The 21,725-nt window shown below is 50.8% G+C and overlaps 2 protein-coding genes across 9 annotated transcripts; one reads left to right on the plus strand and one right to left on the minus strand.

Annotated features, from left to right (window-relative positions):
* Positions 1 to 6,667: 6,667 nt before the first annotated feature.
* On the plus strand, positions 6,668 to 11,313 carry FAM219B (family with sequence similarity 219 member B). Of its 4 annotated transcripts, none has more exons than XM_039238129.1 (5): positions 6,668 to 6,929; positions 7,156 to 7,243; positions 7,933 to 8,010; positions 8,404 to 8,452; positions 10,003 to 11,313. In XM_039238129.1, exons 1-5 carry the CDS (start codon positions 6,716 to 6,718, stop codon positions 10,168 to 10,170), a joined length of 597 nt encoding a protein of 198 aa, XP_039094060.1. In that variant the 5' UTR covers positions 6,668 to 6,715; the 3' UTR covers positions 10,171 to 11,313. The 4 variants fall into 4 exon arrangements, with proteins under 4 accessions (XP_039094060.1, XP_039094061.1, XP_039094062.1 ...); XM_039238130.1 differs by having other exon boundaries at positions 10,006 to 11,313; XM_039238131.1 differs by having other exon boundaries at positions 8,404 to 8,562; positions 10,003 to 10,096.
* A 2,129-nt stretch (positions 11,314 to 13,442) lies between these two features.
* MPI (mannose phosphate isomerase) lies at positions 13,443 to 20,438 on the minus strand. 5 transcript variants are annotated; one of them, XM_039238124.1, is made up of 8 exons: positions 20,387 to 20,438; positions 19,792 to 19,919; positions 18,891 to 19,091; positions 18,090 to 18,231; positions 17,572 to 17,754; positions 15,675 to 15,848; positions 14,734 to 14,936; positions 13,443 to 14,212 (listed from the first exon to the last, which is right to left on the minus strand). In XM_039238124.1, the coding sequence occupies exons 1-8, from the start codon at positions 20,400 to 20,402 to the stop codon at positions 13,994 to 13,996; spliced, it is 1,266 nt and encodes a 421-aa protein (XP_039094055.1). In that variant the 5' UTR covers positions 20,403 to 20,438; the 3' UTR covers positions 13,443 to 13,993. The 5 variants fall into 5 exon arrangements, with proteins under 5 accessions (XP_039094055.1, XP_039094056.1, XP_039094054.1 ...); XM_039238125.1 differs by lacking the exon at positions 20,387 to 20,438 and adding an exon at positions 20,275 to 20,374; XM_039238123.1 differs by lacking the exon at positions 20,387 to 20,438 and having other exon boundaries at positions 19,792 to 20,253.
* Positions 20,439 to 21,725: the final 1,287 nt, after the last annotated feature.

Consider the following 21,725-nt stretch of genomic DNA (forward strand, 5'->3'; position numbering starts at 1 on the left):
CTGGTGGTGCGTAGTGGGTGGTGGCAAATAAATGAGTGAAAGGGGTCAAAAGGTAAAAACTTCCAGCTATAAAGTAAGTCATGGGCACATATCATACGACTTCACTCATATGAGAAATTTAAGATACAAAACATAAACATAAGGGAAGGGAAGCAAAATTAATATAAATAACGGAGAGGGACAAAACATAAGAGACTCTTAAATACAGAGAACAGAGGGTTGCTGGAGGGATTTTGGGAGGGGGATGGGCAGGGGCATTAAGGAATCTCCTGAAATCATTGTTGCACTATATGCTAACTAACTTGGATATAAATTAAAAATTAATTAATTTAAAAAACAAATTAAGTCATGGGATGTAATGTACTACATGGTGCTATAGTTTATACTGTATTGCATATTTGATTTTAAATGTTTTTAAATGTTTTTTTATTTATTTCTGAGAGAGAGAGAGACAGCGTGAGCAGGGGACAGTCAGAGAGAGAGGGAGACACAGAATCTGCAGCAGGCTCAAACCCAGGGACCGAGAGATCATGACCTGAGCCGAAGTCATCCGCTTAACCAACTGAGCCACTCAGGCACCACTTTTTAAAATTTTTTTTACTGTTTATTTTTTTTTTAATTTTTTTAAAATGTTTTATTTATTTCTAGGAGAGAGAGAGAGACAGCGTGAGCAGGGAAAGGTCAGAGAGAGAGGGAGTCACAGAGTGAAACAGGCTCCAGGCTCTGAGCTGGCAGTCAGCACAGAGCCCGACGCGGGGCTCCAACCCACGAACCGCGAGATCATGACCTAAGTGAAAGACGCTTAACCGACTAAGCCACCCAGGCGCCCCTACTGTTTATTTTTTAGAGAGACAGAGAGAACAGGAGAGGGGCAGAGAGCAAGAAAGAGACACAGAATCCAAAGCAGGCTCCAGGCTCTGAGCTAGCTGTCAGCACAGAGCCTGACGCGGGACTCGAATCCACAAACCGCGAGATCTTGACCTGAGCCGAAGTCGGACGCTTAACGACTGAGCCACCCAAGCGCCCCATGTATTGCATATTTGACAGTTCCTAATAGAATAGACTTTTATTATCAAAAAGACAAGAAATTTTTTTGTAACTATGTATGGTGATGGATATTAACTAGATCTGCTGTGGTGATTATTTTGCAATGTATATAAATATCAAGTCATGCGCTGTACACCTGAAATGAATATAGTATTATGGTCAGTTATACCTCAGTTAAAGAAAAAACTTCACAACTGTCCCCTTTTCCCTTCCTATGTCTAATCCCAGATACTTGGCTACATGAAGGAATTCAGCTCCAGTGGAGAACAGAACCAGAATTCTCAACAGATATGAAGATGCATCTGTTCCAGGACCATGAAAAGTTAGGGAATGGGTGAGATTTCCATAACCTGGAGTCAGGGATAAATGATGTGACTACACAGTGAGGGCAAGAGAGCCTGAAAACCAGGATGGAACTCCTTGCTCGTAACAGCCAAGAATTTACCCACCACCCCTAACCATGAGGACTAGAGTAAGTCTGAGAATCACAGACTAGGAGGTAGCTTATCTGTCCTGTTCATCATTAGTGGTGCAAGGCCTGGGATAGCACCTGCCACAGGTTAGGAGATGAATGAAGCTTTGCAGAATGGAGGGGCTAAGGCTCCCCCGGCCCAGCAGGGGAGCCAGCACAATCACCCTGAGGCTCTGTGTCCCATGTACTGTGGAAGTTCTTGACCTGAGGACTCATCCTCTTACAACCTAGGTTTTATTCTTTGTTGTTTCTTTTGGGGAATAGGGAGTCATTTATTTTTTTTTAGGTTCCTAGTGAACATGATATCTTAAGCAGAAAAGAGAATTGCCCACACCCAGGCAATCATAGCTTCTTGATTAATAAAATGAGTTTGGACTGTGTAATTTCTAAACTCCCTCCCAGGCCCCAAAGTTCTATGGTTCTAAACTAACTAAAATTTAAGAGAAGATATGACATTCATTCAACAAATACGAATTACTAGGACTTGGTGCTAAAAACAAGAGTTACAAAATAAGGTAGTCTGCCCTTTGGGAGTGTAAAACCAAGTGAAAGAATAAACACTAAGTTCCTAGAACACTAAGCTTTGTAAAGGTTACATTTTTCAAAAAGATTTTATTTTTAAGTAATTTCTGTACCCAACGTGGGGCTCAAACTTACAACCCCGAGATCAAGAGTGTATGCTCCGGGGCGCCTGGGTGGCTTAGTCGGTTAAGCATCCAACTTTCGCTTAGGTCATGATCTCGCGGTTCGTGGGTTCGAGCCCCGCGTCGGGCTCTGTGCTGACAGCCAGCTCAGAGCCTGGAGCCTGTTTCAGTCTGTGACTCCCTCTCTCTCTGACCCTCCCCGGTTCACGCTGTCTCTCTCTCTCTCTCCTATAAATAAATAAAACATTAAAAAAAAAATTAAAAAAAAAAAAAAAAAGAGTGTATGCTCCATCCTCTGAACCAGGCTCCCCATACGGCTACATTTCTTGAGTTTTATGAAGTGCCATTCCAAGACCTTTACAATTTAATCTCAGAATTCTTCGTGACATTATGTGGGTTCTGACCACACTTTCTTTGGCCATTGGTGAAGTCCCCATCAGTTTAATAGCAGCATAGCTGATGTGGGAAACAAAGGCAAAAGGAAAAAAATTAAATTTTCTTTTTTTTTTTAAATTTTTTTTTAATATATTTCTAGGAGAGAGAGTGAGCAGGGGAGGGTCAGAGAGAGAGGGAGCCACAGACTGAAACAGGCTCTAGGCTCTGAGCTGGCAGTCAGCACAGAGCCCGACGTGGGGCTTGAACCCACGAACCGCGAGACCATGACCTAAGCGAAAGTCGGATGCCCAACCGACTAAGCCACCCAGGCGCCCCAAATTAAATTTTCTTAACCATTTACAGTCCATTGAGACAGGCAGAGTGAACTTCCTCTCAGAACTCAACTGCCTCAATGTTAATGACGAGGGGCCATAAGGCAAGCTGAGGGCCCAGCACAAGCTAGCACACATATCCACACCCACACACACACCACCACCCCATGTAGGATATGTGTGATATTCCTTAGGCACTCCTGGATGCCCAAGAACAAGGGAAAGGACAGAAAACAAATGGCTAAACTGACAGAATATCAGTTTACAAATATTTTAGTAATATTACAAGAAAAGGGCAATCTTATCAATAGCCTAATCTCCAGGAACTCCTTACTGTCTTAATGATAATACTTTGCTAGAGGGCAAAACAACTTTAGTTTGACAATAGCTAGGCCTCCAGTAATCTTCGTCTTCTTTAGCATATGGAAATCCCTTTAAGAAACCTCTTGGGGCACCTGGGTGGCTCAGTCGGGTTAAGCATCCAACTTCAGCTCAGGTCATGATCTCTCCATTCGTGAGTTTGAGCCCTATGTCGGGCTCTGTGCTAACAGCACAGAGCCTGGAACCTGCTTCAGATCCTGTGTCTCCTTCTCTCTCTGCACCTCCCCCCCCCCCACACACACACACTCTGTCTCTCTCTCTCTCAAAAATTAAACGTTAAATTTTTTTTTGTTGTTTTTAAACAAATTTCCTCTTGATTTTACCTCCCAAACTCCTCAGTATATAACCAGTCACTCTGCACAACCCAAATGCAGCTCTTTCTGCCTATGGGTCCTGTTCCTGTGCTTTAATAAAATCGCCTTTTTGCACCAAAGACATATTTGAGAATTTGTTCTTGGCTCTTGCCTCTGAATCCCCACCACGACTTCAAAACCCCATCAATAATACTTTGCTAAGGGCAAAAGGCAATCTTAGCTTAAGATTATCCGACCTCAAGGATCCTGTAAGTCTCCTTTAACATATAAAAATTTCTTTGGAAACTTACTTTATCTCTACCTCCCAAGATGTATGTTAGCAATCACCCTCCAAGTATATGGCTCCTGATATACACTTAAAGGTCTCCTGACTAAGGTTGTATTAGACAGTAATAAATGACCTTTTCCTAACAATAGCTAGCCCCTCAAGGTCCTGGAATCCTTGCCTCCAAATTCTGAGAGACTTACGCTATTCCTTATTCCCTTTCCAACTTGAAAGTATATAATCAATTGCTCCTCATAATCCCAGTGCAGCTCTTTCTGCCCACGGGTCCTGTCCCTTGCTATAATAAAATCACCTTTTTGCACCAAAAACATTTCAAGAATTCTTTCTTAGCCGTTTGCTCATAAATTTCATAATTTCATCATTATGAAAATTAAATATAGAGTTGAGCCATATGAAGTTGCTGTTTCTTGACATCAAAAGCAGGGGTGGAATCTCTCAAAATAGTTAACATTCCTTCGTGCTTCAGATTCTTCAGAAACTCCAGTCCTAAATTCCTTTTAACTGTCCTAAAGCACGGTTGCTCAACTGTTTGGGTGGCCCTAGGGATTCAAACTTGCATATTGTTGATCTACCCTGTGGAGGCCAATCAATTAGCCTCTTGGCCGCCTCGTGAGATTTTGGGAGTTTCTACAAGGATCTGGAGCTTCTTTCCAGCAAGCCACAAGCACATCCCTGGGGGGCCAGAGAAGCCAAGAGCCAGGACAGCTCGGTGCTTTGTCACACACAGACTCAGTGCACTTTCACCCTTCTTTCCACAGGCTATTTTACATTATTTGTTGCTTATGATGGGTAGTGACGTTTGGTTCCATTTTAAAATGTAGAAACTGGAATGCGTGTGTGGCTTAGTTAAGCATCTAACTCTTGATTTCGACTCAAGTCATCATCTCACACAGTTCATGGGTTCGAGCCCCGCATTGGGCTCTGGATTGACAGGTGAGAGCCTGCTTGAGATTCTGTGTCCTTCTCTCTCTGCCCCTCCCTGCTCTCTATCTCTCTCTCAAAATAAGTAAACATTAAATTTTTTGAAAATAATAAAGTAAAATGTGGAAACTGATGAGGGAGCCACAGGATGGCTGAGGGCTAAGCACAAGTTAACAGCCTCCTCTCCCCTCAGGTGAGATATGAGTGATATTCCTCAGCCACTCCTGGCTGCCGGAGAACTAAGGAAGGGGGAAAACAAAAGGTTAACTGATAGAGATCACAGTCAGGCAGGACACAAGGCTCCATCTGTTTACAAATGTCTTAGTAAACTACAAGAAAAATGCAATCTTATCAGTAGCCTAACTTCCAGAAACCCATAGACTCAAGTTTCCTGGAGCCCTAACATCTCCGTCTCCTCCAATAGTGATGTGGGGAACAAAGCTAAGAAGGAAACGGTAGATAAAATTAAATTTCGTTATAACCTGTAGCCCTTTGGCAAATACTTGAGGCAGGCAGAGTATAACATTTCTCCAGGAACTCCCTACTGCCTTAATCTTAATGCTTTGCTAGAGGGAAAAACAACCTTAACTTGAAGACAGCCAGGCCTCCAGTATCTGAGGAGTCCTCTATAGCATATGAAAATCCTTTTGGAAACCTCCCTTTAAAATAAAAATTAAGAAAAAATTTTATGTCTTTATTGAGAGAGAGACAGAGCGTGAGCGGGGGAGGGGCAGAGAGTGAGGGAGACACAGAATCCGAAGCAGTCTCCAGGCTCTGAGCTGTCAGCACAGAGCCCGACGCGGGGCTTGAACCCACAGATTGTGAGATCATGACCTGAGCTGAAGTCGGATATTTAACCAACGGAGCCATCCAGGCTCCCCTAAAAAACGTTTTTTAAATCTATTTATTTGTTTTTTTATTGACAGAGCGCACGCAAACACGAGTTGGGTAGCTTGGATAACGGCAGAGAGAGAGGGAAGGAGCACCCTAAGCAGGCTCTGTGCTGTCAGCTCAGAGTTCCACTTGGGGCTTGAACTCAGGAACAGCCTTGAACTCCGGAACAGTGAGATTGTGACCTGAGCCAAGATGAAGAGTTTGAGGCTCAACCAAGCCACCCAGGCGCCCCAGAAACCTCCCTTTTGCCTTCACCTCCCCGGTCCATAGTATAAAATCAGCCACTCCTCAGAACTACAGTGCAGCTCTTTCTGCCGAGTCCTGTCCTTATGCTTTAATAAAGTCACCTTTTTGCTCCAAAGCGATCTCAGGAAGTCTTTTTGGGCTCTCAGCTCTGCCTCCTCTCTCCCCGCCCCACTCCAAAACCGCATCAGAAACTGAGGCTAGAGAGGGTTTAGCACCAAGTATTACTTGAAATAACATGGGTTTGAAGTTAGATGGATCAGTTTAGGCAATGCTGTTAGTGTGTGACCTCTCAAGGTCCTTGAACCTCTCTCTCGACTTGTTTCTTTTCTGGAGAAGGGGGGCTAATATCTCCCTTTCTCATACAGCTCTTTTCGGTTCAACCCAGACTCTGCACAGCCCGCCTTTGGCAGGTGGAGTCGTGGCGAGAGAACCCACGAGGAGACAGTGCGGTAAGCGCCGGTGCGCCAGGGGGTAAAGAGCCCCGCCCAGCAGGCGTACACCCGGGGCTTTCCAGAAATATAGATACTTTGATTGCACTGGAGACAGAAATAGCCTTGACATCCCCAGGTTCAGGCCGCCTACAAGTACCACAGTGTGTCCCAAAAGCCGGAACTGAAACTTCCTAGTCCCCCGGGGTGCGGTCCGATTGTGCCAGCCCACAGCAGGCGGGGCCGGAAGTTTTGAGCGGCTGCGGCCGGCGCCTGCGCGCCGCCATCTTGCTCGGAAGAGACCGCCTCCCTCCCCGCCCAGGCTCCGAAAGCCGAGAGGCGGGGCTGTGCGTCTCGGCGGGCCGTGGCGGGGCCATGGCGAGCGCTGAGTCCTGCGCGCCCGGGATGCGGGCGTCTACCCCGGGACCCCGGACGGGCGGGACCCCGGACTGCGCGGCGGGCGCGATGAGGCTGCCCTTCGGGCGAAGCGGCAGCGGAATCCCCCGGCTGGCAGAACGCCCCCCGGCGATTGTGGAGAAGAGAGGACCGTACATGGTGACGCGCGCGCCTTCCATTCAGGCCAAGCTGCGTGAGTGCGGCCGGATGGGGGGCTGGGGCGTGGGGAGGGTCTCTGCCTGGGCGGGCTACCTGGTCCCCTGGACGGGCAACGGAGACCTGCTGAGGATATCCTGGAGAGGGCAGCTGCATCCCGCTTCCGTCTCGAAAATGTGTTCGGAGAGAGCGGGCTCCTGGCGTTTGGGAGACACGGCGGAGTGGGGAAAAAACCCCGCTGACCTGGGTCCTTTGACTTCCAGAGAAACACCGGGACCTGGCCAAGGCCGTTCTGCGGAGAAAAGGCATGCTGGGGGCCTCGCCGAACCGCCCCGACTCTTCAGGGAAAAGGTCTCAGCAGACGCCATCGCTGTGCCAGCAGTTTCCAGAGAAGGCCTTAGTGCTCTCTCTGGGAGACAGAGTTCTCACGCTTTTAGACCGAGCTAGTGATTCTCCTGGCGCCAACCCATTTAGTCCACTGTTGTCAAATGGGAAGAGGAAGGACCTTTTCTTTTCCTTTACGGATGTGATGGTGTCAGGGAAACGGCTTTGGAATAACAGAGTTTTGTCCGTGCCTAGGCTCCTTCACTGTCTGAGTGTCAAGCTAGGCAGGAACACAGTGGCGGGGGCCTCTAGGAGTGAGGATAGCTGGATGGGAACAGTTAGTGCTGAATTTCTTTTTAACAGAATGCTAAACTCTGAGGGCTGGAGGGGGCCTTTTCCAGTGCCTCTTACAGTTAAGGGATAAAATCAAGAGAGGTGAAGAGAGATGGGCCCAAGGACTTGCAGTTAAGTGAGGAGGGGGAGCTTTCCCAGGTTCTTGAAAGAGTAGGTGTGCTTTTCCTTAGAAGCAGTAGGGGTGTGGGGTGGGGAACTGCATATGCCAAGGAGCTGCAGCAGACAGTGGTGGCTGTGTGTGTGACCAGGTAGAAGGCAAGAGGGTACTGCAGTCCGTTCTTTCTTCATTAGGGCAGAGGCTGGCTTTCCCTGTGAAATGTTGGTGCTTCATCCTGCCTGGTCTCTTCTCTGTCTCCTCTCAGGTCAGTGAAGTTTAACAAGGGCTACACTGCCCTTAGTCAGAGTCCAGATGAAAACCTGGTGTCCCTCGACTCTGACAGGTGAGTGCTGTCTTTGGAAACGTCCCTTGGGGAGTGATTGGGGTAAACTGACAGATTGCTTCCAAGACCCTTTGTGCCTGTTCCAGGGCTGTCTTCAGAGCATCGTCCCTTCCCAACATAGTTTGGTTAGAGGACTCAGGCAGTCATGCTGCTCTTGGATTTGGAGTACCAGCCTTGTGTGTGGGACTCATTCCTCCCCCCGCCCGGTCATATCTTCAGTGTTAGTGACAGTGACCCTAGCCCTGCTTGAGCCCATGGAAAGAGCCAGGGGTACTCAAGACTTGGGCTTGAGTTCTTTTCTGATGTGTGGTCTTGGTTTCACAAGGCCTCCAGACCCCTTTGTGTGCTCTCCACAGGCACCCCCCTGAGCTCACTGTTTTCCTCTTCTCCTAGTGATGGGGAGCTGGAATCCAGATACTCCTCCGGGTATTCCTCTGCAGAGGCAAGTCCAGAGCGCCTTTCTGCACGGGGCCAGGCTGCAGGCAGCGCCACCGCCACTGCCAAATGCTTGTCTTGTGCCTGCTGTAGGCACGGCACTGTGCCTGACTTCCGGTCTGTTCTCCAATCTTCTACTCTGTCTTACACCCCCAGCAGAGGTATAGGTGTCTGAGGAGGGCTGTTGAAAATCTAGGAGACTATAGACCCTTAGGGCTGAATAGGACCTCGCAAGTCTTCTGGTGTGGGTGACCCCTTAGAAAAATCCTTTGGGGAGGTAGAGGAGAAGAGGAAAAAAAAAAAGAGAGAGAGAGAAAAAAGGAATCCTCTTGATAAATCCCACCTAAGTGTTTACCAGCCTCTGCTTGAGTGCTCCTTGTAACTGGGTTCTGTCTCCAGGAAGCTTTGCTGCCTGCCCTGTCTCCAAAACACACACATACATACACACTCTACTTTTTCAGGTAGCTCTTAGAGAAGCCTTATTAATTTGAAATGTCTCCTGCAGGCTGCACTCAGTGGTCCTAGGCCTGCCCTGGACCCAGTGTCCCCCAGTAATTCTAGTTTTCCATCCTTTGATGGCCTCTTATATGAGATCAGCCTTCCTGGCCACCCTTCACCAAGCTTACTTTCTTCTAGGCCAAACAACATCTGTTCCTTCAGTTCCGTCTATGGGAACTCAGACTGAGATACTACTGGGCCGGCCTTTTTGGACATGTTTCCAGAGTGACGGTCCCAGACCCACTGGGACTGTGTCTGTTCTGGCACGTGCAACTTTCTGCCTTTATCAGATAGAGGTGAAGTGCTGGGGACAAGACTATAGACCACTAATGTTTTTTCCTTGTTCTCCTGGAAACCCATGGCCACCCCCTGAGTTTCTGCCAAAGAGAGGCAGTCTGGAAATTTTGAATATCCGGGTGCCTAACATTGTTAAACCTAAGAAAAGAAAAATGAGCCAAGAGCCGGAGAAAATCCTGTGCCATTCCCAGTCTCCTGTTCCTTCCTCTCAGCAGGACTGGTAAAGCGAGGCGGACAGGTTCCGCTTTGCAGGGAAGGATCTCTGCTGGCCTGGGAGGCTAACGTGTCTAACCAGCAGTGCAGACAGAGCTGCTCCCCACCCCGTGTCAACGGAACTCCTAGTCTCTTCTATTGTCCTGGTATCATTGACCCATATTCTCCAGCCCTCATAGTGACCAGCCTGGGTTCCCAGTGGGAGTGGTTAGGCCATTGACTTTCGATACAATCTGGAATCTGATGTTTATATCAGATGCTTTGAGATTCTTCCGCTTTGAGATTCTTCCATGACAAACAGCTCCCCTGGGGGTTATTGACATTGCAGCCCATACAGTGTTGGCTCAGGGCACTTGGGGCCCCTGACTGCTGGCCGAGGCACAGGTAGAAAAAGGGGGCACTTCCTCCCGTAGTTCGGTGGTGTGTGGAGTTGGCCTGGGGGTGGCACATGAACCAGAGGTTCTGGTAGGGAATGTAGGCCTGCCCTTTGGGCAGCAATTACTTCTGCTTTGCAGCATGGCTTATAGTTCTCTCCTCTCCTGCTCTTAGCAGGTGAACCAGGATGTGAGCCGGCAGCTGCTCCAGGATGGGTATCACCTGGATGAGATTCCAGATGACGAGGACCTGGATCTCATCCCTCCCAAGCCCGTGGCCTCGTCAACATGCTCCTGCTGCTGGTGCTGTCCTGGGAACTCTTCCTCCTGTACCCTTCAGTAGACACAGGCCCCTAGGACGCGCCCTGCTCACCATGCCTGCAGCAGAGCCCTGTTGGCCCTTCTTAGGTCACAGAGTACAGTGGGGCCTGCTGTCAGCCTCAGAATCACTGGAGGCACTGACCCTCTGGGAAGGTCAATGACCTATAGTTATCCCTTCCCTGGTGCTTCTCAGGCCAGAGGCCCCCATCTGGGCCATAGGGTGATAGGTGGGATTCTGCAGTTTTCCTCTGCTGTTGGAGCAGAGTTTGGAGAAACCACCTTTATAAGGGCAGGAACAGGTGAATTCTGGCTCTTGTGGTCAGGGACAAAGCTGGCTAAGGAAAACTTGCAAATATCTTGACCGGTAGTTGTCATGCTCTTTGGAGGGAGAAAGAGCCTTTGTGCCCAGGCTGTGCCGGATGCAGAAAATGTGTCTGGAAGCAGAAAATAGCACTTTATGGCTTTCAGTTCGGGAGTCTTTGAAAAATGGCTGCATGGAACCAGTTTAAGAAATTCCACATGCTCTCCTCCTCCTGGCTCCATGATGGGTTACATGCTTGACTCTCAAGAAAGCATGAAGCAAGGCCCTCTGGGCCTTTCCCTTGTGCCTGCTTGGCTGTGGCAGGGAATACAGCAGGTTGCTTGATGGCACAGCAGGAACAAGGCTTCCAGAATCTCCAGACCCACCCAGGGCATCCCCAGCTGGCTCAGACTGTCTGGGTGGATTTAGTGACTGTGGTCAGCCCACCCCTAGTTAGAGAAAAATTGCTCCGCTATGTACATATTTATTTATTTGTCTTTCCTTGATGGCCATTCTCTGCCTTGTTCTTAGTTCAGTACCCAGTCTTTGTAAAGGTCGGGTGAAGGGCCTGGAGCTTGTCCCAGAAGCCTGCAGGTTTGGGTGACCAGCAGAGGGAGCTGCAGGGAGCGGTCAGGCACCTCCCTATTGAGCTTTTTAAACTTGGGAATGGCAGTGGGTGAGAAATGTAGTGCTACAATCACGTGGGCTTTGACAGCCAGAGGCTCACAGGATGGGGAGGAGGGACCTGCGCCAGCTTCCGAGCCCCTGCCTACGGAGCTAATAGTCCATTGCAGAGGGTTTTCCTTCACCCCAGCATGGGCCTCATGGCAGATACAGAGGAACAGGCTTCACAGTAAACCTGGGGCCCAGTCTCCCCAGTCACCATGCTGCCCTCCACCCCCAGCATCTCTTGCTATGCCAGTCCCAGTCCTCTCTAAAAGTTAGTTTTCAATGTTTGTTTTATTTTGCCTTACCTAGAGCTCTGGTGAGGGCTAAACAGTCCCCAGCCTAAGGGATATGGTGGTCAGGATTGGGGTGTGGGCCCCACATGGGAAAGTACCTGGTCTGTTGCTTCTTTTGATGTCCTGTGGCCTCTAGAGGTATGAGAAATGACATGGACTCTTGCTCAACCACATGAGGTGATTGGACGGCTGAGAAGGTCTGTTATTTGTTAGATGTAATCTAGTAGCATCACAGCTGGAAGGAGATGGGTCAGAGGCACCTCGAAGTAGGGTCTGGAGAATAGGGGCCACAGATGCTCTCAGGAATGGGACAGGGAACGTCACATAGGCGCCTCACATTCTGACTGCTTTGTGCAAATGCCCACAGGCATTTGAAGATGTGAGAACATCCTCGTCCTGAACCCCTTGCCCATCCACCAAGACTATTCAGGCCTTTCTGCTTTCTGCAGAGGTGCATGAAGAGAGGACTCCGATGTAGGGCAGTGTAGAGAGACAGCGGTGGTAGCAGGAAGCCCAGTGTGGGGCCACATTGCTTGGGTGGGTGGGGGGGGATTCGGTTAGGACAGGGTAGCTGAGCATTTGGCAGCAGCCGTGGTGAAGGCGGCAGGGCCCCAAGGTGGACCTCCAGCTAGTGGTTCTGTGACTCAACACTGATGTACTTGCCTGCACCTGTTCCTGGGGAGCATGTTCCGGAGCCGGTCGGCTCCATGTAGAAGGCATTACCTTCTCGGGAAAGTTTGGGGAACAGAGTAGCAAGGCAGGGTAGAAACAGTCTGCTATTTGGGGCCAGAGGTCCCAGGCTAAAAGGTCACCAATAAAGGCACCAAGGTGCCTAAAGCCATACTGCCTTAATTCAGAGTGCTGGGTATTCTGAGGGAGCCGGCGCCCTGGGGAGGGAGGGTGTATTCGTGCTTCCCTCACAGAGGGGAGTGTGTGTGTGTGTGTGTGTGGTGGTTACAGAATACTCCACAGAACTCTTGGCTCAGGCTTCTGCAGCTCTGGAGGTTTCTAAGAATAAACACAATCATACTAGTAGTTGAGCGTCTCTGTGTCGCGATAGGATTTTAAAGACAGGCCTAGACCACACAGTCTTCTGAGTTCTGAAATGAAGAAATAGTGTGATAGCCCCTCCTGGGACCTTGTGTGCCTGCTATTCCCAGTGGGCATCATTTTAGGGCCTGTGTCACTGGAGACCATGGATGGACCAGACCTTTGGACAGGACTTTCTCTTTAGATTGTGTTCCCTCTGACCTTTTCTTCCCAGGTCATCTTTGGTTTTTAGCTGAAGAAAATTTGGGGGCCAAAACAAACAACCCAGAACAAATTGGCCAGAACTTTTTTGAAGGTAGTTTCCTAGATTTCCATCATGCAGGGGGTCCACTCTGGGCAATGGCCCAGAAAGATCCCTTTGTGGCAGTCTAAACACTTATCCCACAGGAAGGAGCCAACAGCCTGGGTCTCCGCTTAGTCTGTGACAGGATCTAAGAGTGCAGTCAGGTATTTCAGTGGCAGGACAGCTGTGCCACCTCTTGCAGACTAGAGGGTAGGCACAGGAGAGGCGATGCCCTCTGTACTTCCTGCCAGTTTAGGAAAAATGGCTAGGTTTCTCTTCACAACACAGGTTGGATTGCCCCAGGCACAAATCCCTGCATGTAAAGTGACTGAATGTGCTCTAGAGAAGTGGCTGATGAACTCTGAAGAGCCAGTCCTTATGTTTGGCATCACAGGCCATATAGTCTTGCGCATCTACTCAGTTTTGCCACCATAGCCTGAAAGCACCTGGTTGGCATGTAAATGACCAGTGTGGCCGCTTCCAGCCTGGTGGCCTTAACATGGTGATTCCGGCCCCAAGGCCAACTGGAACATTGGAGAGGAGAGTCTTAACACTGACAGTACCTTAGATCCATCTTCCACATACACAGGACCGGAGGCCTGCCTGCAGGCTTCATGTCTAAGGCCGAAGCCAGCTGAAGTCCAGCCTGCCCACCACAGGGAGCTCTTAAAAGCAGAAATTAAAGCAAAAACCAGACATCCAGGAAGGACTCTTATCATCCCACTTCAGGGACTGGAACGCTAAAGGCTGACTGCTCTATGTCACGGCTTCAACACAAGTGATCTTTAATTGCCTTGACAGAGTCAGGGTGACAGTGAGTAATGTAAGTCCACAGGTCTGCTCTTTTCCCTCCTTTGCATTTGAGGAAATGGGCAGTCCCAGAACACCCTGTTCTTAGACACTACTCACCTACCCTGTTGCTGTGCGTGATGCTTAATAAGAGGTTTTACCAGCCTGCCTATGGGCTGGAACAGATTGCAGCTGCCTCCTGCCTTGAGAGCCTGGCTCGGGTATGGTGAGACTACGAGGGGAGTGTCAGCCCTTAGTTCTCACCGGGGTCCTTCTCCCGCGAGAAAGATGGTTTGTCCTAGGCTTGCTCAGGAGTCACTACTTTCAAGTTCACTACTCTGCCCCAGCTCTTCCAGAACACAGTCAAGTCCAGGACAGGAGATGAGTTTGAGCTGGGCCTGAGAAAAGCTGGCTGGGATTTAGGATAACCGTCAGAGGACAGCCAGAAAGGCCGTGGTCTCTACAGCAGGCAGCAGGCTCGGAACATCAGCAGGTCATCGGGCAGAGTGAGCTGCAGGGAGACACTCTGATTGGCCCCGATGAAGAGCACCCCGCCGCGCTGCAGGGGTATTGGGGTCTGGGCTGTGGGAGTGCTGGCTGTCACTCTTCCCTGTACTATCAGTAGGATGCTGGCCGAGTCCACTGCCAAGACCTTGTATTCAGTGATGGAGCCGGGGACCTGGGCAGAAAGAAACAGTAAGATGAGGCACTTTTGTTTTCTGTTCCTGTCGGCTCACGGTGGGTCCAGGACAACCCCAAAGACAGTGAGAGGAGAGGCCTGCCGCCTCTTCCCCACTGCTCAGGCTCCTGTCAGCAGGAGGCCCACGTCTGGTCTTTGGTACAGAGGAGTAGGTAGGCCCTGTGGCTACGCCTCCTCTAGCCCCTAAGTGAGCTGAACAGAAGGGAAACCCAGCCCCAGGTATTCTCCACCCTGTGGCCCTTGCCAGGCTTTTTCTTTTTCTTTAAATGTTTATTTTGGAGAGGGCATGAGCAGGGGTGGGGGCAGAGAGACCATCCGAAGCAGGCTTCGTACTGTCCACGCAAAGCCTGATGTGGGGCTTAAACCCACAAACCACAAGATCACCACCTGAGCTGAAGTCTGATGCTCAACTGACTGAACCAGGTGCCCCTTGCCAGGCTTTTTCATGCCACACGAAGACACCCACCGTAGCTGCCACCACCCCCACCCTCCCCACTCACCTCCATCTTCATGACGGTGAAGTCCGGCACAGGGGGATTATAGATAAAGAGGTAGGGGTCTTCTTGACTCCGCGTTGGAAGAAAGAGCCTGTCTTTGCTGGGGGTATAGTTGAGCATTTCACACAGAGTTGGCACATCAATGAACTTGGGTGTCAGGCCAGCACGGACAGTATTGTCTGAACACGCCATACACTCCACACAGTCTGGGGACAGACAGGTGCCAGGCACTCACCTGATGAAGGATGCCTTGGAGTCAGGCTCTCCAGGGCTGGGCCTCCTATCCTGAGGGCTGTAAGCCCCCTGCAGAGCTGGGTAAAAGTGTGTGAAATGCATCATCTGGGAGAATGGACTAAGGTATGAGACACCAAAAACAGGCGGCAGGTCACCTGCATGTTGTCCATCACGTTAGCTCCTGAGGGAGCCCCAACCCCTCCCAGACTCTTCTACCATGGGACCCTGACTGTGGGTGGATAAACAGCCAAGAGTCAAAATGTGACATCTTTCTGTGGCAATGTATTTTCACATGAAAATCTCTGGATAAACAGACATGCAAAGGGTGCGTGATGCAGGGGAGAGGATGGCAGCCTTGGTCCCATGTAGCCTGGGGTCAGACTGTTACCTGCGCATGCACACAAGGCCTAGCGTGAGAGCACCTAAGCTGGCATTCTCCATCCTTACTGGCTACTTCCCTGCCCACCCCCGGAACCCTGGGAGGTTAGAGCTGGATGGGACCTTAAAGGTCTCTCCTTGACCACCCCACCTTTTATCTAGACGAGGAAGCAAGGCTTTGTAGTGAGATGTACTGCTCATCAGGGTCGCCTGACTGGCTCAGTAGGTGGAACATGCAACTTTTGACCTTGGGGATTGTGTGTTTAGCCCCACATTGGGTATAGAGATTACTTAAAAATAAAATCTTAAAAGAAAAAAAAAATGTGGCTCACCTCCTTTCAGGTAGGCATGGGGCACATTGGCCTCCAGAAACATGGCCTCTCCTGGCTTCAGGGTGAGCAGGTTCAGGAAGTAGATGGCAAAGCATCCAATATCCCCAGGGTACTGCTGATGCAGCCGCAGCAAGAGCTCGCCGTTGATGTCCTCCATGTTGTGTCCAGCAGCCACTGAGGGTCAGAGAGGCCCCGAGGCCATTTAGGAACCCTCAGTGGTGTTCACAGCCCCACCACCGCCAGCAAGTCCTGGGGAAGTCCCTACCCACAGAAATCTAGAACCTGGAGGGTGTTTGCCTGGCCCCATCCCCACCTTCTGTGGGCTGGCCTTCCTTGATATTCCAGACCACAGAGGTGCCATTTTGCCTATACGCTCAGCATTACCCTAGCCAGGGAAAGGGCTAAGGTCTGGGGCCAGATAATCCATTGTTGTGGAGGCTGTCCTGTGCGTTGCAGGATGTGTAGCAGCATCCTTGGCCTCTACCCACAAGACAGCACTAGCACCCCCATCCATATTTTGAAACAAAGAATGCTCCAGACAATTGCCAGTGTCCCCTAATTGAGAACCACTGCTGTAGAATCTCCATGTACTGAAGGGATGACCCAAGAGTTCCACATGGTGTGACTAACTGTCCCAGCTGGTCCAGGCCTTTCCCTTTCACAGCACTGAGAATACTAGGTCTCAGAAAAAGTCCCCGGCAAACCAAGATGGTTGATCCCCCCCCGAGAGCAAGAGGCAGAACGTGCCCAGGGCCAAAAATGTATCCCAGAGACTAACCAGGGGAGGGAGAGCTCAGCCTGGGCTAGATTAGTGAGGGAAGGCTTGGAAATTGGGGGAGGGGAAATGTGGTGGGCAGAGATGTCTCAAGTGGGCAGAGAAGGGGGGAGGGCACGAGTAAATGAAAGCAGAGTGTGTCAGTGCCGCAGCGAGGGAACTAGCTGGTCTGCACTGGAGGATGGTCCTGAGCCGTCATACAGAGACGTGCTGAAGGCCCGTTTGGTGCTAAGCCCTGGGAACACAAGGACACATCAAGGACACAGATTCCTGGCCTGGAGAAGACCCCAGTTTTAACAGGTGACAGAGACTCACAGGTGCTACACCTCACATATGAACAGGGCAAGAGCGTTCCGTTCCACCGTGAGCGCAAGAAGCCCTAAAGGGGAGGGGTGCCAGCAGAGATGACCCCACAAACCAAACAAAAGAACCCAAAGAAAACCATATGCTCGGGTAAGATAGTTTCCTGTGGCTCCCAGGTGGCGGGAGGCACGTGTAGAGAGAGAGCCGGAAGAGAAGGGGCTGGGGCCTCATCGCGTGTGCCACAGGAGCTCAGGCTGGAATCCACTCTGCTTGTACTGACCTCCAGACCCAAATGTGACGACCACACCCATCACAGTCATTTCCGGAACTCTCCTTAGTTAGCACAAGGTTGGGCACAGAGCAGCTGCTTAAGGAAATATATCTATATCTATATAACTAAAAAAAAAAAGATCTGATTGAAAGCTCTGGGCTTCAGGACTTTGGAGAAGAGGGGCATGAGGGTCCCCTCGGGCCCTTCCTGCTTCCGAGCCCCAAAGTATAAGTCCATCCACGGAGAACAGCTGTAGGCCTGGGAAATCTCAGAATGCTTAGGTGGAAGACCTCCTAGAAGTCCTGCAGGCCACTCTGTCTCCAGCCATCTAGGGAAAAGAGCCAGTTAGAAAGCGGCACTCTACCTAAGGCCCTACTCCCCAAGACTAGGAGAGAAACGCTCAGGTACGAACAGGCCACCTAAGTCCTTTCGGGCCCATTTTGATGCTGCCCTTCGAGCAGAGGGGTTGAGAACCCAGTACTCGCTGCCTGGCGCCCATGCTGGGGCAGTGCAGGCAGGGGCACTGCATCCGGACGCACAGCACCCACCTTGCTGGGAGACCCGCTTCACCAACAGGTTGAGCTGCTCCACCACCACCTTCTTGTCCCTCTTCATCAGCTGGGAGAAGCAGCCCCGCAGGGCGGAGGCCACACACTGGGAGTCACGGCTCAGGCTCTGCTTCAGCTGTGCGGCCGCATTATCTCCAATTAGAAACTGGAACTCGGGCACCTCTGCAGGAAGGCCAGGCCAGGGCCCGTATCAGGAATGGCAAGGCGGAACCCGCAGAAGTGGGAAGCCAGAAGAGGCCTCCCTACTCCATCCCTAGTCAAGGAGCCAGGCAGTGCTCCGCAAACATTGAGGTGAAAACCAGCTACTCACCGCCAGCCCTAGGAACCACACGTGGGCCTGGACTCACAGGTCCGCCCCAGTGGCTTTAAGTGCCAACCAGCCCCCCAATTCCTGTGACACTCAGCCTCTGTTCTCTGCCACTATTCCAACTCCGCCCTGGGTTGTCTGTGCACCCCAGGCCCGATATGCACGTTCTCAGTATTTTGCCCAACCTTACTTGTCAGAAACGTCACAATTTCCTCAACTGGCCGGAAACCACATAAACCCTGGAAGGAGGTGAGGGCAATGGCCATCTCTGGCTTATGGTTGGCATCGGGGTAGTGCTGTGGAGCCTGGAGGTGCAATTTCTCTGCCAGCTCCTGTGGGATGGGCAGGGGAAGAGGAGGATGGTCAAGGTGCAGTCATCACCTAGCAGGACAGCAGTCCCACCCAGCCCTCGCTCTCTACCCACCCTGGTCGCCAGACAGCAGTGGCTTCATGCTTTTGGCAATGAGCCCAGTCAGGGCGTAATGCAGAAACTCAAGGCCTGGACTGTGAATCAGGAAACCCCAACACCAAGTCAAGCTCAGACACTAAGAGGCTGTGCGACTTTGGCTAAATCCTTGTCTTCTCTGGGTCTTACTCTGCCCATCTAGAAATGAGAAATTTGGACAGACAAATGCCTAGGAGTTGAGGCAACAGCTAGGCTGCCTGCCTTGTCCCGGACAACGAACTTTCCGAGAGAGCCAGTGGGAAAACAGTAGATAGAGCAGTTCTGGCTGGATGAGGGGAACCCAGGAAAGAGCATGGAGAAACTCCCTGGGCACAGGCTGGTCAGCTGTCCAGTTAGACTTGGCTGCCAGCATGTGGCACCAGCATCTGGCCTTCCAGAGCTAAACTGGGAGTCGTCAGGCCTGGATTTAGCTTTGGGCCGGAGTGAGGCATGTGGGCGGGGTAAAAGCAGCAGTAAAAGCAGTGGAAGGGCCTTGACCTGAGTTCTTCTGTATCCCGACCTCTGCACTCCACTCCAACCCTGTACCTTGTTAGGGTGTGCCTGGATGGACAGGGCGGTTTCAACCGAGAGCACTTTGAAGAGGAAGGGCAGCTTGCCATCAAAGGTGTCTTTGACCTTTGTGCCCAAGCAGTCCTGGTTCTCAGCGATCCACTGGCCTAGGGTCTTCTGTGAGATGTGATTGTCAAGGATCTTGGCATCTCCCCGGGGATGGCACCCCATCCACAACTGGAAAAACAGAAAACATGGGAGGGAAAGAGGAAGAACCTGACACCACCAACCTGAATCCTGAGACGGGCCTCCCAGGCCTGGCTCATGTCACCACAGGCTCATGTCACCACAGACATACAGGAAGGCAGCAGACCCCAGCATACCAGGAGTCAGGGGACCCAATTCAGGCTCTGCCTCCAACTGGCTGTGGAAGCCTGGGTTAGTTATTTCTGGTCTCTTGGTCTCAATTTTCTCATCTGTCCAATCAGGAGAGTGACACCTGCACTGTCAAGGTCACTAAAAAGCTCTCAAATGGCTCTGAGAAGGGTTAACATTCCAATCTCAGAAGTAGAGGCCTTTCTATACTTTGGCTTTATCTCACCTAAATGGGCAGGAAAGATACATATTTTAGGTTAGTTACTAAAATGTAAAAGCAAAGTCAAAGTTTTAATTGTCAAAAAGGGCTGAATTAAAATTCAGTCAGTGCTGAGAGTTCTTGGGGGGGGGGGGGGGGAAGATACCAGAAATCCCAAAACCTCTCTTCTTCTGGTGCTACCATCTGGATTCAGCGCCTGCCCAGATCTGAAGAGCCAAGAGGGCCTCCTCCCTCTTTGCTGCCCCCTCTCCCACTGACCCAAATGATTTGCCCCAGGCCTTCTGAGTAGAGGAATCCCTTGGTCTCACCTGCTGGTAAAGTCAAACACAGCCGAAGTCTCACCTCTGCATATGGCTTGTCCTCTGAGATCTGGGCCAGTGGGTCACTGCTGGCCAGCAGCCGAGCCACTTCACTGTTGGAACCCATCTTCCCCCAGGCATACTGCTGCACCACACCGGAAAGTGGGAATACTGGGGGCACAGACAGTGGGTCAGCTTTCACTCCACTCCTGAGGCCTGGTCCTACTGCCTTGGGGAAACTACACATGAGCTGAGGGGTTTTTTGTCTGAGGGATAAAGTCACATAAGGGGTCTGTAGGTCGTTAGTTGAGACCCTGCTCCGCAGGCCTTGATGTTCCCATCTGTAAAGCGGGCAGTAAGGCTTTTCCGCGGACGTGAGTCAGGAGTTGCGCTGAGGTGACAAGGCGGGAGCAGGAGGAACCTATTACACAGCATCCCGTCTCGAAGTGACCCATGCGCGGCCCTTCCCTTCAAGACCCTCCTTCGAGCGTTGAAATGGCTCAATCCCCATCGCAGGTGCTCCCACCTCTCCCCGGAGCTCATCCATCTTTCCGCGGAGCCGCAAGCCTGGGTCCCACCTGGTAGCGACGCGACACGACCCTCCCCCACTCTCCTCGGCACCCCAGCCGGCAGCCCACCTTGCTGAACTGCCATCCTCGCGCTACCGGACCTGGCTTCTGGCACGTATACTCTTCCCGGCAGCACCCGCGACGCCCCTGAGCCCAGAGCTTTCTGGGAAATGTAGTTCCTCGAGTGCCTCCTTGGAGGGCCGTGTGCCCGGTGTGGCCACTCGGAGCCCTCTGAATGCCTCTCATACCCTCCAGCGATCTGCAGCCCAGAGGCTTACTGCCCGCAATCTTGAGTCTCAGTATTCATTCACTGGGTTCTTCACAGGACACAGATTTACTGAGAACCGGCAAACTATCGCGGGCTGTTCTAAGGTCTGGTGATAATCCAAGAACAAGATAAGGGTCCCTTTCCCTTTGTAAAGCTTACATTCTGGTGAAGGGAAGACGGGCCTATAGGTATAATAAATAAATAAGTAAATAATATAGAGTGTTGAGAGATAAGTGCTACAAAAAGTTGGGGTGGGAGTGGGGAGTATTTTGCAGAATTAAAATGTCTAGGGAAGGGCCTCCTGGGTGGCTCAGTCGGTTAAGCCAGCGACTTCGGCTCAGGTCACGATCTAATGGCTCATGGGTTCAAGCCCAATAGGGTTCTGTGCTGACAGCTAGCTCAGAGCCTGGAGCCTGCTTCAGATTCTGTGACTCCCTCTCTCTCTGACCCTCCCCTGCTCACGCTGTCACTCTCTCTCTCAGAAATAAGTAAAACATTAATAATAATAATAATAATAATAAATAAAATATCTAGGGAAGTCTTATTGAGGAGAAGAGGCTGGAGCACAGACTTGGAGGTGAGGAGGAGTATTCTGGCAGTTTCGGACTCTACGGTGGGAACATGGGAATGTGTTATATTCTGGAGTAAACAGAAGAGAGGCCAATGTGGCTGGAGCAGTGAGCAAGTGTGTATATGTGGAGGGGGGATAGGTGGTACATGTGAGGTGATCAGAGGAAAGGCAGTGTGCAGAACTTTGCAGGCTATTGTGAGAACTTCAGGTTTTACTGAGTAGCTGAGTCAATAGGAAAGAATTGCTGTGATCTAAGAAGGGATTCACTGATGCTTGATGATGTCAAATGTCACAGGCAAGGCCCTTCACCCATCTGAACTTCAGTTTCTTCCTCTATAATGTTGGAAGGTGAGATGGGATGATGTGGAATGTAGGAAGGCAGTCGGTGCTCAATGCTCCTCTGTTCCTCCCAGCCTCAAGTACTGCAGGACACAGACCCCCAACCCCTCCTGCAGGCTGAGCTGCTCACAGGGAAGTCAGGGAGAATCACCAGGAGCTCTGCATGGTGAAGGCTGGGCTGGGGCTTGTTTGTGGATTGATCTTACTAAATCACTGAGTAGCTCAGTTGG

Source organism: Hyaena hyaena, unplaced genomic scaffold (assembly GCF_003009895.1).
Source record: "Hyaena hyaena isolate Hyena2069 unplaced genomic scaffold, ASM300989v1 scaffold_137, whole genome shotgun sequence".
Classification (NCBI taxonomy): Eukaryota; Metazoa; Chordata; class Mammalia; order Carnivora; family Hyaenidae; genus Hyaena; species Hyaena hyaena.

What these genes read in the sequence shown, in the direction of transcription:
- FAM219B (XM_039238128.1), top strand. Translation starts at nt 6,716, where the DNA reads ATGGCGAGCGCTGAGTCCTGCGCGCCCGGGATGCGGGCGTCTACCCCG. An exon ending in TTCCATTCAGGCCAAGCTGC is followed by an intron (nt 6,930 to 7,155) that starts GTGAGTGCGGCC and finishes TTTGACTTCCAG; the next exon opens with AGAAACACCGGGACCTGGCC.
- MPI (XM_039238123.1), bottom strand. Translation starts at nt 19,995, where the DNA reads ATGTGTAGTTTCCCCAAGGCAGTAGGACCAGGCCTCAGGAGTGGAGTG. An exon ending in AATTGTGACGTTTCTGACAA is followed by an intron (nt 17,755 to 18,089) that starts GTAAGGTTGGGC and finishes GCCTTCCTGCAG; the next exon opens with AGGTGCCCGAGTTCCAGTTT. An exon ending in CCATGCCTACCTGAAAGGAG is followed by an intron (nt 14,937 to 15,674) that starts GTGAGCCACATT and finishes GTCTGTCCCCAG; the next exon opens with ACTGTGTGGAGTGTATGGCG.